This window comes from Thermobia domestica, chromosome 3, assembly GCF_964235325.1.
Source record: "Thermobia domestica chromosome 3, izTheDome1.hap1.1, whole genome shotgun sequence".
Taxonomy (NCBI): Eukaryota; Metazoa; Arthropoda; class Insecta; order Zygentoma; family Lepismatidae; genus Thermobia; species Thermobia domestica.
Window position 1 is genome coordinate 235,384,480 of NC_137456.1, and position 14,413 is coordinate 235,398,892.

At 35.6% G+C, this 14,413-nt stretch overlaps 1 protein-coding gene across 2 annotated transcripts in view; it reads right to left on the reverse strand.

Moving 5' to 3' along the window:
• Positions 1 to 14,413, reverse strand: part of LOC145681596 (uncharacterized) — an 84,397-nt gene that overhangs the window by 24,562 nt on the left and 45,422 nt on the right. For both annotated transcript variants that reach the window (XM_081753220.1, XM_081753221.1), the window contains exons 2-3: positions 9,082 to 9,208; positions 824 to 940 (exon numbers count right to left, since the gene is read on the reverse strand). In XM_081753220.1, the coding sequence (XP_081609346.1) occupies positions 824 to 940; positions 9,082 to 9,204 (240 nt within the window). In that variant the 5' untranslated portion in view covers positions 9,205 to 9,208. The remainder of the gene's footprint in view (positions 1 to 823; positions 941 to 9,081; positions 9,209 to 14,413) is intronic.

Sequence of the window (14,413 nt, forward strand, 5' to 3'; positions counted from 1 at the left end):
TTTGTCTTCATTAATAACCACATCAGTTCGTAGCGTGTATGTGCCTGCATATAAGAGAACATGTTATTTTCTTCTGTTTTTGCTAGTTAAGCTGCAATCGTGTATCATCGTTACAAAATAAGTATAATTCATTACTTAAACAAGAAAAGAGCTATTATTATTATGCTGAGTACACCAATTCATTAGTTTGTTATATCATAGAAATATTTTTATGATACCTTAAAGCCTCTTACCAACTGCAATTTAAAGATAAAATCAAAGTACGAAGTACTACGAACTATAGTATGTGAATGACAAGCGTGTACTATCTGATGTGTGCCCACGGGTCGACTGCAGGTAGCTACGGGTCGGTTGCAAGGTCGATTTATTTCGGAGATAACCTGAGCAGTGATTCGGTCCCTACTTTAAACAGTACGTCCCGTCTCATATCGATTCCCTGCGGAAAGGAAACTTAATATCTAATAAATTAGGCTATCAATGTATCAAAAAATAAATACTTAATCCCATAATAACCAAAAACAAAATTTCCGTCTGAAAGAAATTTATGATAAAACAATTATTTCACAGCTTTCTCTAGCACCATAGTTTTCGAGCTGATGTGCTCCAAAAACTGTTTTTTTTTTAAATTTTGGTAACTTATATCATAGTTTCGAATGAAACACTTTTCAATCCATGTTAACTTGAACTTCCGTCGTTGATGATGTTAAAAAAAACTACAAGTTTTTTTCTCTCTCTCTTTCTAGCCGATTAGGAGTATTTACTACAGATCAGACGGCAGGCTACCTTGGACATAAGGAAGTTTATTGAAATATAATATTCTTACTTTTCCAAGAGAGGAAGCAAAATGCGTGATTGTCTCCACTGCGCGTCCGAATCTTTCAGGTCCAGGAATCAATTTGGCTAAGTTTCGTGCGGAACGTGACTGACTTACACTGTCCGTCTGCAATGAATAAAATGTGTAACATTAACAATATAAAAATCACCAAAATATATTTTATAATACAAAGAGTTATAAAACTCAACAGGAAAGTAAAACTCTGTAACTTAAAAACGAAATTTTATGTATACCTGTATTTACAGTAAGGTTCAAATTATTTTATTTATTTTTTTCTTGCTTCTTAAGATTCATCTCCATACCTCCAATTATGTATCCTTGACGTCCAAACATCATTGGAAACTTTTTCTGAAACTTAGAAATGCGTGCTCATGGAGTTTGTCCATAATACTCAGAATCACATCACTTATTTTGTCCTTTAGCTGGTTTCTGTGCATATATTTTGGTTTCTATATATTCCAGAGCTAGGAATCACAAGGTGACAAGTCTAGTAATTTTACAAGCAAAGCTGGAATCATCTTCCGTTAATCTATCTCTCCTGAAATTGTTCGTTAAGGAACTTCCGAACCTCTAAGGCATGCTCCTTCAGATTTCTGCTCCTCCGAGAAAAGCTAGTGAGTCGATTTGCTCAGGCAAGCAGCCAAAGGTTGTTATGAGCAAACTAGCAAAGTAACGTTTAACGTTTCCACTTTGATATTTCTGACACCTTATCGTGTAATTTGAGTGGAGTGAACTACTTATGTAAAACGGAAGTCACCAATCCTAAGTTCATTCAAACCCTCTTAGGAAAATTTGCATTTTTTCGTAGAAGACAGAAATAGTGCTAGTTATTTAACGTGTCGAAAAACATTAACGGGTTACACAAAGACGTTTAAGTCAAGCGACATTATGCAATTTATCATGCCAATGAGTACAATTAAGTTTAAAGAAGAGGGGAGAGTCCAGGGTTCTGCAGAAATAAAAAGAAGCTAACAAATATAACTCACAACTATTATTATTATTATTATTATTATTATTATTATTATTATTATTATTATTATTATTATAAATCATAACTATTATTGTTAAAATTCTCCTGATACTTCAAGGATAGACAGTAACATCGTACTATGTTACATAATTTTCAAATTTACCTTCAATGTATAGAATTCTATTTATGAAAAAGTAGTCTGAACCACTGGTGATTGCCTGCGTGGTTCCGAGTGAATTATATACGGAACATGATAATTCCATTAACATCCAGAAGATGTATTAGATGTTTTTCTAAGTTCCTCTATTCTATGTCGATACTACGTCTTGTACGTAGAGGCAAAGAGGTCAGTCACTGCTATTTCCACCTTCTGCTGGTTGGTAAAGCATCGTGATTTCAGGAAGTGTGCCATGCACAGGAATAGATCCTAAAAGGCAAAATCAGGACTATATCCCAGGATTATTCACTTCGATTGTGATTTTTTTTTATTGCGTTTTTCGAGCCAACATGGTTTTATCTTATCCCGTTGCAGAAAGGTATGCTTTCGGTTCATCAACCCAAGATACTTTTTGCGTGCTGCCTATGTATCAACTTCACTTATTGGGAATAAAGGTCGGTTTTGATTGTACGACCGTTAGGTACGAACTCTTAGTGAATCATTCCGTAGGAGTTCCATCACATAGAGAGCATGAATTTGTGCTCAAAACGGCCCTGTTTAACATCCGACTGTAGAAGTTGGGCCATTATTCAACCATTGCTTTTCCACATTCGAAGTTCGGAAAGACACTCACATTTCGCCACATGAGACATTTTTCATGAAACGCGCAGCAGTCGGATTTTGCAGCAGTTGTCGGCACACATCCACTCTCTTTTGTGCCTGAGCTGGGGTCAACTCATGTAACATAATGCATCCTGATGTTTTTTCCGAGCTGTAAAGATGACACATTAGAGTGGACTGGGGCATTCTGAATTGGTTTCACGATCATGGTATGCTAGAAGATGGAATTTCCTTAATGGCGTGTCATATGACTTCAGAATCCCTTGAGTGGCCGAACCTTGATTGATCTTCGACAATTTTTACACCTGCACGAAATTTGCGATGTGGTACACTGCACCTTCCCCTTTCGCATGGTTACAAATCTTTTGGATTGCTGCCGCAGCGTTGTACTCGTACAATAGCAGTTCATGTACCAGAAGTTGTTGAGTATTCATTGTCACTGCTGCTAAATACTGACTGAAAACACTTACAAAGTGGCGCCCTCTTTGTTAAATACTCGGCTTGCCACACTACCTTTTGAGCTAGTTGGACCTTATATTTAGGTTGATCACGGCGTATACTACATGTGCCTGCTGTTTGAGTTTTGAAAATATTTAAAGACTTATGGTTTAGCCTGGTACATTATCACAAAAAGGATCCGCTGGAACATTTCTATTTTGTCTCCATTAGCTCATTACTTGCATGAAATGTCTCTACAATTTGCTTTAGAAAAGAGGCGACATCATTGCCAATTTTCTACTATTGAAACAAATATGGTAGAATTTATACATCATGCGATTAGATTTTGCAGTGCTTGACATCTACCAGACGAAGGTGAAACTTTTGATGTGTGATCCTTTCTACTGTCTATCATGGTTAATTCCCTACAATTTTACTGATTCGCAAGTTCTGCAGACTGCTTGTATCATTTGTAATGACGTATGATTGACGTACATGGCCCTGTCATGTCACTATCACCTAATCTTATGGCCTATATATCTGGATGCCCAGTTCATGGACATCATATTAATTACACATTTAAATTTTTACGTTATATGAAAGGTCTTAAAAACAATTATGAGTTTATTAAATAGCATTTTGCAGATACAAACTATAAAAAAAAACTTTCTAATTTTTGATGACCATTGTAAGTCCGCGTCTCTCAAACTTTTACTAGTGAGAGTGTTCTACGGACGACGTTATTCTTGTCACTTTGGGAAACAAAATTATCACTATTTCTTTTAATATTTTGAATGTATATTTATATGTTCTTTTGGGGGTCACGGTGACTCAGTGGCAGTGCGTGGGGTGGCTGGTTAGATCCAAGGTTAAGTAAGTTTCTGGTGGATTTCATCGTATCCGTGTGTTTTCTTGCCTTCTCGTTTCTTTCCATAGTATAATTCTACTAATTTTTCCATCATCATTCATTTGCCTTAATCATCTCCCTTAGCCTAACGGTCATAATCGTGGAACATCAAACACACACACACACACACACACACACATATATATATATATATATATATATATATATATATATATATATATATATATATATACGGGTGGGCCATTTTAATTAATCCACGGAAATATCTGAAAAATGATAAAACATAGAAGAAATGGTTGAAGTACACGTTATATATTGCTAAGGGGGGAAACCATTTCCGCCAAAAGTACCCCTCCCCATCCCCCGGAAATGGGGGTAACGGGGGGTAGCTTTGAAATGTCAAATGGGAACATGGGTCGAGTAATACCTCGTTCGAAAGGTCTTGGAAAACTAAGTAACGCTGTACCAAAATTTGTTTCATATGAAGCACCAGTTTCAAAATGGCCGCCATGATATAGTTCGGAAACTCCAGTAGCCGTAGTATGAAAACCATGGGAGGTAAGTGAATGGAACAAAATTGAAATACGTAAATAGGGCATATCGAATGATGTGACCCCTGCGATCCCAGCGGCTTCCCTAAAGGGATCTTGTGAGCTAACTTCAAAATTTCAATGTCCGACCGGACAACGGTTCGGGCGTACGCTTGACCTACCCAATGCTGTTTGGAAGGCAGACTTCAGGGATAGAGAATTAGTGCACTCAGCTAATGCGGATGGCCACAGTCAAGGGCGCCCATAAGGGGGGCAAGGGGGCTCTCGCCCCCCTAGAGGAAATTGTACTTCGGAATATCGAAAACTCAATAGAATTTTTAGAATAGCTACAGCAAAATTTGAAACTATATTTGAAATGTCGCTTTTTCTTGCCTCCCTTGGAAACCACAACATGGGCGCTCTTGGCCACAGTTACATTTTGATTAACTATTAGCACTCATGTCATATTGTGAGCTTGAGGGACGAAACAGTGTGTACGTATATCCCCGAAATGCTTTCCGAATAACCAGCACGCATTGCATAAAAGTTTCTGTGGCGACGGAGATTAGCAAATTCACACGTTTGTAAGTTCCAGCAACTGCATTATTCGACAACTTCTTTCGTATAACATTCCTTCTGTTTTCGCGTCAAATCATACTTAGCCATACAGATATGCGTTACCATTCAAATAAAATTTCACCTTTTTTTAGTCACTACAGCGTCATCCTTACAAACAAATGTTTCAACCATACCATACCTATTTGTAAGGTAGCCTTAATTTGCGAATTAAAGTAGAGTTCTCATTTGAACTTTCACTGTTACTTTCCACCCCACTCACATACAGAGCACAGGAAAAGATTATTTTGCAGGACTTGGATATCTCTCTCTATACATTATGGCAATTTTACTCTAACATTTTTATCTCTGTTGTATCATTCTCGAACCTTGGAACGCTTCGTGGTTTTCCTATTTAATTTTCGTTATTTTCATTTATCTCTACCCGTATTCATACTATGGGCACTAGACATTCTCTTAGACACATTCACCATGTCTTGGCGATCATTTTGAAAACGGTGTCTCATGTCGAAAATATTCTTACACAAGCTGTTTGATATTCATTTGTCTATGTAACATGATGTTACTCGCTTCAAGTTGCTATTTGAAATTTTCAAGTTGGCCCCGGATACCTTTCAGTGGAGTCACCCCGACAACACCTCTCGATGTGCCTTACGTCAGTTACCTACTCCAGTTTTTCTTCTGTTGATTTATCTCCAATCGCTTTCATACTACGGATACTAAACCTTTTCTCTGACACTGATACTATGTTTCGGCGGCCTTTTGAGAACACTGCCATTACACCTCAATCGTTTTCTCCTACAAGATGTTTGATTTTGCAAGATTTATCGAACGAGGTACCACTCGACTCATGTTACTATATGAAATCTTGAAGTTAGCCCCCAAGACCCCTTCAGGGAGGCCACTGGGATCACAGGGACCACACCATTCGATATGCCCTATGATATTTACGTATTTCAATTTTGTTCCATTCATTTACCTCCCATGGTTTTCATACTACGGCTACTGGAGTTTCCGAACTATATCATGGCGGCCATTTTGAAACTGGTGCTCCATATGAAACAAATTTTGGTACAGTGTTACTTAGTTTTCCAAGACCTTTCGAACGAGGTATTACTCGACCCATGTTCCCATTTGACATTTCAAAGTTACCCCCCGTTACCCCCATTTCCGGGGGGTGGGGAGGGGTACTTTTGGCGGAAATGGTTTTCCCCCTTAGCAATATATAACGGTTTACTTCAAACATTTCTTCTATGTTTTATCATTTATCAGATATTTCCGAGGATTAGTTAAAATGGCCCACCCTATATATATATATATATATATATATATATATATATATATATATATATACAAGAGCGGATCCAAGGGGGCTACGGGGCTATAGCCCTCCCCTTGACGCTCAGGTTTACACTGAATAAAATGGGCTTCAATTCTGCTTTACACTGGATAAAACGGCAAATTATGGTTTAGCCCCTCCCTTGATCATATCCTGGATCCGCCACTGTATATATATATATATGTAAAATGATTGAAGGAAATCAAGAATATGAATATTTTATAACAGAAGTTCCCAACTGTATTTGCCTGGTACCTTCCTTCGTAAATACTTCATACTTTAGATGCCTCCCCTTCTCTGCTCGTTAGTCATACGTGCTCTCTCCTGCGGATTTCATGTGCAGCATTGAATTTTCACATCTTCAATAATAATATTAATAATAAACTTATTTCAAGTACTTTGAACAATTCATAGGTAAAAAATACAGCACCATGTTGAAACTATTTTATAGTCATTTTAAACAGACTAGAAATTTATAGTATATATAATAAATATTTGAGTAGGTTAAGGCTCTTTTCTAAAGGTTGATGTATTCAAATTATTAGGTGCAAACTTATATACTATAAAACAAGATTAAAATAAACAACTAATCAATTTCATAATATACCAGTAACAGAACTATGCAAATTGAATTTTCATTTATCTACGGTACCATTTAAAAGAATGAACCAACCTTGCATAAAATTGCATATCTAGCATGCAAAAAGTGTTGGTCACATATTGTCATATTTCAACATAAAATATTATTTGAATAAAAAGTTACGTAAAGATACACTGAAGATAGATAATAACAATAAAATTAAGGTTGACAGCTAGATCTCTTGTCACAAAGTAAAAACAGTTTAATTTTTGTAATAATTTGATGTTTCTCTTAACATATTTTCATTTTAAATTGTTGTACTTGTCACTCTTCTCACATTTCACGTCTAGAATTTGGTGCTACGAATGTTGATCGATTCCTAACACTAGAAATCGGCACTCATTCCTATATTTTCTAAACAAAATTTGTTACTATGTTTCTTATCCAATACCAATATCAATAATAATAATAATAATAATAATAATTCCTAGAATTGTGTAAATTGTATATTTCTATTTAGACCACATAGTGCACAACAGCCACTAAATTCGATAGAAATCAGATATAGTTTGGCTCTAAGTCCTTTGTACAGTACAATAACAAATAATAATAAGTATGCTCACTCGACATATTGTGTTGTCAAGAACTTCGAAATAAGCCGATCAGTTTTCATTCAATTTTAATTGTTTCACAAAGAGAAGGTGATCCTCTATACAATAGAATAAAATGTGAAATCTTTCAATTTAACGTTCCCTCAATTCAACTATATATTTTAGTTTATAATTTGATATGGAAAAACAAGATGTGGTTTGTGTACACTCACTTTTGTTGCTGATACTCGGCAATATACAATGGTTGAAAAAAATAATTGGATGTTATTAAGCCTACCATACGTCTCATAAAAAAACGGGACAGTCCCGATTTGGGACCCGAGTGTTCTGCGTCCCCGTAAATTTAGTCGGGACAGGCAAATGTTCCGTATTTTAAAATGAAATGAAATCTTTGAGTTTTATGTCCCACGGTTATGTCGGTTAGGCTAAAGAAATCCCGTCCCATTTCTATTATCAATATCAGCTTATGCGGAAAGTGAAAAATCAAAAGTTCTGATATTGGCTGGGAATCCTATAATTAGTGAATGAACAATAAGCTGTAATATGTAATATCTTCGAGTAAGTTATCACACCACCCTATTGATAGCGATCAAATCAATAGTCTCGCAGCGCAGAGTTGCAGTTGTCCGTTAGTAGTCAAAGGAATCAGCAATCTTGGATAAAATGCACGAGCTGAGTTGTCGTTGATAACACATTACAAATGAAATGTTTCGATTTTGTATCAACAAAAATGCCTAAACTGAAGTGCAAGTTTTCTTCGAAGTTGAAGGAGAATTACCCATTTCTGAAAGCAACAAAGTTGAACTATGAAGTTCACTCCAAAATTTGAAATACCACTTTTCCATTGCACCTGTTACTTTCCAACACACAAAAAAGCAAACATAAGGTGGTTTCGAATGCTTCTATATCTACAAGCACAGGGAAGATGAGTGACTTCTTCCCCAGCAAGACATCAGATAAGTTAATAAGAATTAATAATATTCTTTTTGAGAGGAAAAGGGCACAGAATTGTCCTTTGGTCCAGGGCTTAGAAATATGTAAATCCGACCCTGACAATTACACACGACGCAAAGAGAAAAATCAGCTAAGTTTTCATCAGATTAAACTGACAAACGTAATTTTGGCAAATACAGCCATGTAAATAAATATTGCTAAACGTGCGAAAGAAGATTGTATTACTGATTTAAATAAAACGAGATTCTTTGCATATTGTTTTCCTGTAAAGCATTTTAGTAAGACGTCATCTTGAGGTTTTAAGTCGATTCTTTTGTAGTTGGATTGTAAGTATCTTCACTCCGTAGAGTTAATTACAGGGAACGAAGAGAGAAAAGTAGCTGCAGCTTAGGGAATTTTCGCTTACTAGTATTATATTGTTGTTCATAGTTCATATAGTTCATTGGATTGTGTTGGAAAATTTGAGGGGAGGAGATCGAAGGTGTCCCATATTCTCATGAAAAAAATGGGAGGCTTAAAATCTACAGACTACAACATATATCACATTAAATTTTGTGTCTAGTGTAGAAATATTAGTAAGATAATAATTTGCATATACTTACTTCGTACATAACATCTTGCGGTATTGCGTCGTAATCAGTGTATGCACAAGTCAGTTGAACTTGGCAAAGAATGTAACACAAATACCAGAGTCCAAAAATCAGCATGTGTTTAATCAGCCACATTATCCTTAAATATAAAGAAATTATATAACATTTTAAAAATTATATAACACTTTTTGGAGTGTTGGAATATTGATAGTATGTAAAAGTAATAGTATAATTATTACTTCTTTCAAAGACTGTGTGATCCGCCGTGTATTGAACCGGTATTAAATGTGGTATATGAACTGCATAACCATTATTCTATACAAAACAGAATTTGCTGGTTTCAACAAAAGATATAAAAGGTTTTAAAGTGTGTTTTATAGAAAGAGATGTCTCTAAATACAATATAGATTCAAAAATGCATTTCTTCAATACATTCTGCCTTGAAATTTGCAAAATCTAGTTCATTTTTTGTTATCATTAATATAACTCTGGCTTCTGTTATCATGTAACACTGTGTTCAGTTGCATATCTTACGGTTAGTAAAAATTAAAAGAATGCTCTCTGCATTCATTTAATATTATAGTGCGACACAGTTGACAAATTCGACGGAAAATATGCGAACTAAAAACAGTGTTGCAAATTTATGAACTCTAGTAGTTACTGTTGTTATAAGAACTATATTGTGCTATTAATGCAGATAGAAAAAAAATGTTCAATTTTTGTTGTTCATGCTATTCCCTTCCGCTTCATTGTCGAGTCGTACTCGAGAAATACATCCTTTTACTTTTCGGTTGAACGACCTGTAGGCCCATATGTCATATAAGGAGTATAAATAGAGCGAGTTATGAATAAAATTAATTCCTTGTCTATTTAAAATCTCTTGATCTATTAATCACTTTTTTTTTTAAAAAAAATTTCGCTTAGTATGTTTGAACAAGATTTGATTCGTAACTCAGTTGCTAGAGAGGGAACTGAGCGAGTGTTGGCGACGTAAGGCATTTTAACTTAGAAGTAGAAAACATAAGCTCCCACTGGAAATCGAACCCAGGCCTCATAAAAAAATGTGAGAAGACAGAACCATATAACCATGATGGAGTATGTTACTTCTCTGAAAGAATTATTTCAGTTACCGCATCTCTCATATGTGGAGTTCCTAGTTCGATTCCAACTCGCACCAAGTCTGTTTTGTGTAGGACGCACACAAAACACTGTATGCGGGGTTTTCTCATGGTTCTTCTGCTTCCTTCCGCTTTCTTTATTTGTTCATTTTCTTAATTTTTATCAATGTCTTCCTTAGTCTCAGACCATAACGTGGAACGTTAAACTAAAAAATAATAATAAAAAAAACCGATGCAGCTACATAGATATAACCTGTTTATTATAATGATTTTTCTGAGTAGAGTAATATATTATTTTCAGCCTCATGTCAGGAGGGGCTCGGTGGCTCAGTGGTAGAGCGCTTATCTAGAGTGTGTGCCGTCCCTGGTTCGATGCTCGGGCAAGTAAGCTTGTGGTGAACAATATCGTGCTCTTGGGTTTTCTCGGGGTACTCCCGTTTCCTCCTACTTTCTCATTCAACCAATTCTCCCATTATCATTCATTTGTTTAAATTATCGTCTCCCTTAGCCTAACAGGCATAATCGCGGGACGTTAAACTCTAAGATTTTATTTCATTTCATTTTGAGTAAATAAAAAAGCAGACTCAATGTTGTTTGCCCTTACTACCCGAAACACATTATAAGTACAAAAGTTGTTTGAAATTAAAATAGGCCTATATTGAAAATAATAGTCCTTTTTCGATTTCATAAATATTATATGTGTAAATAAGAAGTTTTGTTAAAATACCGGCCAATGCTTAAATGTACTATCGGAGTAGTGAAATGTTCTCAGTTATTGCAACGCTCTTCTTCAAGACGACAAAAAAGTTTCAACCAATAGGGGTTGTAAACACATTACACACCCCCAGAGCGACTGTCAACAGAACTGAGTTGCCATACTTACAGATCTGCCACTCGCGCTCTTCTCAACAGATGAAAAGAAAAGAGAGAGAGAGAGAGAAAAAAAATGGGCAGAGGCGGAAAAGTACTCCGTAACCATAAATACTCTTTCGCCAAGAATATTAATTTAAACTTTTTACTATCATCATTTGAACATAATGCCTTAAAATGATATACAAATGAACATGCAATTTTAACAAACGACATTTTTTTTATTATTGAGAAATGAAAAATAAAATGCTGTGGCGACAAACTCACTTGATGTACAGTACATATTAATCATCATCGTCTTTTCCATCATGGAGAGCTAATATTGATATAATCATCATCATCATCATTGCTGCTGTCACTGTTTCCTAACAGTGTGACACGTTTGTTGACAATTTTTAAAAATTCCTCGCGTTGTCCAAGCCTTTTGTATTAAGTCCCATTCATGTTTCATTACATTATTTCAGAATAAATTGTCAACTTTGTCTATTGCATTATAACAAAGTTTTACGACATTCTTTAGTGCAAAATTAGTGTTCTTTCGTGTTACATAACTCTTTAAATGTAACCTTATCATATCAATTGCATCGATATGGCAGTTTTAAGTAAGACTGTAAGTAGTGTTGCGCCAGGCCCACAACTAGAGGGGAGCTAAGGAACCTTCCCCCCAAACTTTTCGTGGCCCCCCTAGACCTTAACACCAAATGCCATTATTAATACAAAAAAACACACAATTTAGCTATGTGTAACAGATTTTTTAATGACTTGGCCCCCCTAACATATTCACGCCCCCCCAAACCTCTGAGGCTGGATGGGGGCCTGTGTTGCGCACAAGACGAGTGCATTTTCAAATTAGAGAGGAGACGAGAAACATGCAAGTAATGATCCTTGTATCGTTATCAAGATCTTTCAAATCTAATGGGGAAACTAGTTCACCCAAGGCTTAGATCGCAAAAATTGTTTTAGTGTTACATAATTTATAGTATAAAAACTATACATTTTTAAAGTGACTGTGCGAATATAGTGAATAACATTTACCAACGTTCAAATATATACAAATCATTATATTATAATAAGAAATGTTGTTATATCACACTCTTTGTTGACCTCTTGTAACGCGCGTATTTTGAAAGTTGAAACTATTTAAGTTTGGACGTCGTTAATGAAATTCTGTGTACGTCACTGGTCCCACATGATAAGGACCGAATTGTATCTAAAACCAATGATAAAATCATTGAAACATTTTTCCTAGAGCAAGATAAGGTATGTCATGATGTATGTATTATTTCTTCCGTATTATTAATGCCAGTGTTCAAAATTTAGTCCAGAACTTTGCTTCCAAAGAGAAAATTCCTCAGGAACTCTCCCCTTGAATTTTGATCTAGACAGACCAGTGTGTAAATTGAGGTTAGAAAAGTTAGAAGTGTTTTACTACTTTTTTGAAAACAAAAAACTTTTTTTTTCTTTACAAAAACATTGGTCGACTGCATTTTTCTTGTAACACGTTAATATTAATAAAAATCAAGGCGTGCAATGATATTATATTATATGAAGCAAATCGACATCCATATTGTGTTGCCCTAAAGTAACCATTTCTCCATTCTTTCCTCAGATCGATTCTTTTTCACCACTACATAAACTAAACAAATAGGGCTATGCCTTTTGAAGGTTATTTAAAAAATAATAATTTGTCAAATATTTATTTTAATCAATCATCTGTTTCTTTTAGCCTAAAGGGCTCATCCTTTTTGTCGCAATAAATTGTCCACTTTGTCCCTTGCGGGGTTTCGCAACTTGGGATCGCGAAGGGAAATGAAAACGATACTTGTAATTAGGACCTAGTAGCAGAAAAATATGTATTTTAATATATATATTTGGTCTAGGAATTAATTCGTGCGGTTTTTAATAAAAATTGAAGCTTTATTTCAAAAACAAAGTAAATGAATACGTTAACAAAAATATTGTCCATCGCTAGCCACTACTTTCTCCCATCTTTCAGGCAATTTACGGATTCCGTGTCGAAAGAATTCCTCATCTTTTGACGCAATCTAATCAAAGATCCATTTTTCGATATTTTCTGAAGAAGTGAACCGCTGTCCAATCAAATCGTTATTCATGCAATCGATCAAGTAGTAGTCAGACGGAGCAGTGTCTGGTGAATATGGCGGGTGGAGTAACACTTTCCATCCGACATTTTCCAAATAGGTTTTGACCGGTTTTGCGACATGTGGTCGAGCGTTATCATCTTGATAAATAAGTTTATTATGCCTGTTAATCCATTCTGGTCGTTTTCAGGCCAGAGCTTGCTTCAAACGCATTATTTGTTGTCGATAGCGGTGTCCATTAATAGTTTCACCAAGTTTCAGAAGTTCATAGTACACCACACGTTTCAAATCCCACCATATATACAGCATAACCTTTGCACAATGAATATCTCGTTTCGGTTGTGAAGGACCTGGTTCACCTTGCTTCACCCAGGCCTTTTTTCGTTTAGGATTCTCGTAATGAATCCACTTCTCATCACCAGTTACAATTCGATGCAAAAATCCCTTCCTTTTCTGTCTTTGAAGCAGCAATTCGCAAACGGTTTTTCTTCTTTCAACATCTTTCTTTTCAATTCACGTGAAACCCAATAAGACAACTTTTGAATCATTCCTATGGCTTTGAGACGTTTGGAAACTGTTGTTTGCTCAACTCCAAATGCTTCTGCAAGTTCGTCCTGCGTTTGACACGAATCCTGATAAAGCAATGCTCTCAATTCTTCATCTTCAAATTCTTTTGGCTGTCCAAATTGCTTTTGGTCTTCCAAGCTGAAATCACCACCTTTAAACCGTGCAAACCACTTCTGACACGTTCGCTCAGCTAGAGCATGTTCACCAAACATTTCCACTAAAATATGATGACTTGCGGTAGCACTTTTCTTCATGTTAAAGCAATGAAGAATAACTCCCCGCAAAAACACTTTATCAGGCACAAAATGCGCCATTTTCAGTTGAAGAAAAAATGTTGTTGTTTCCGCTTCAAGCAACTGACATATACTAAACAAGATGCTCAATGACAGTAGTTTTCAACGCATGTTTGGATCAACGAAACTATGGGACAATAAGCTAGTTACGCCATCTTTTGTAAAACCGCACGAATTAATTCCTAGACCAAATATATATATATTTTAAACTTCTAATTTTGATAGACATATTTTTATTTCTATACTTTGTTACCAAATACAGCAAAAAATATTAAACAAATAAAGATTAGTTTTAAAAAAACATTTGGAATAAAAGGAGGAGAAACTGGTGAGAAACTGCAAATTGAAACACCAGAAGCAAAAAAAAAAAAAAAAAAAAAAACTTACAACTGTA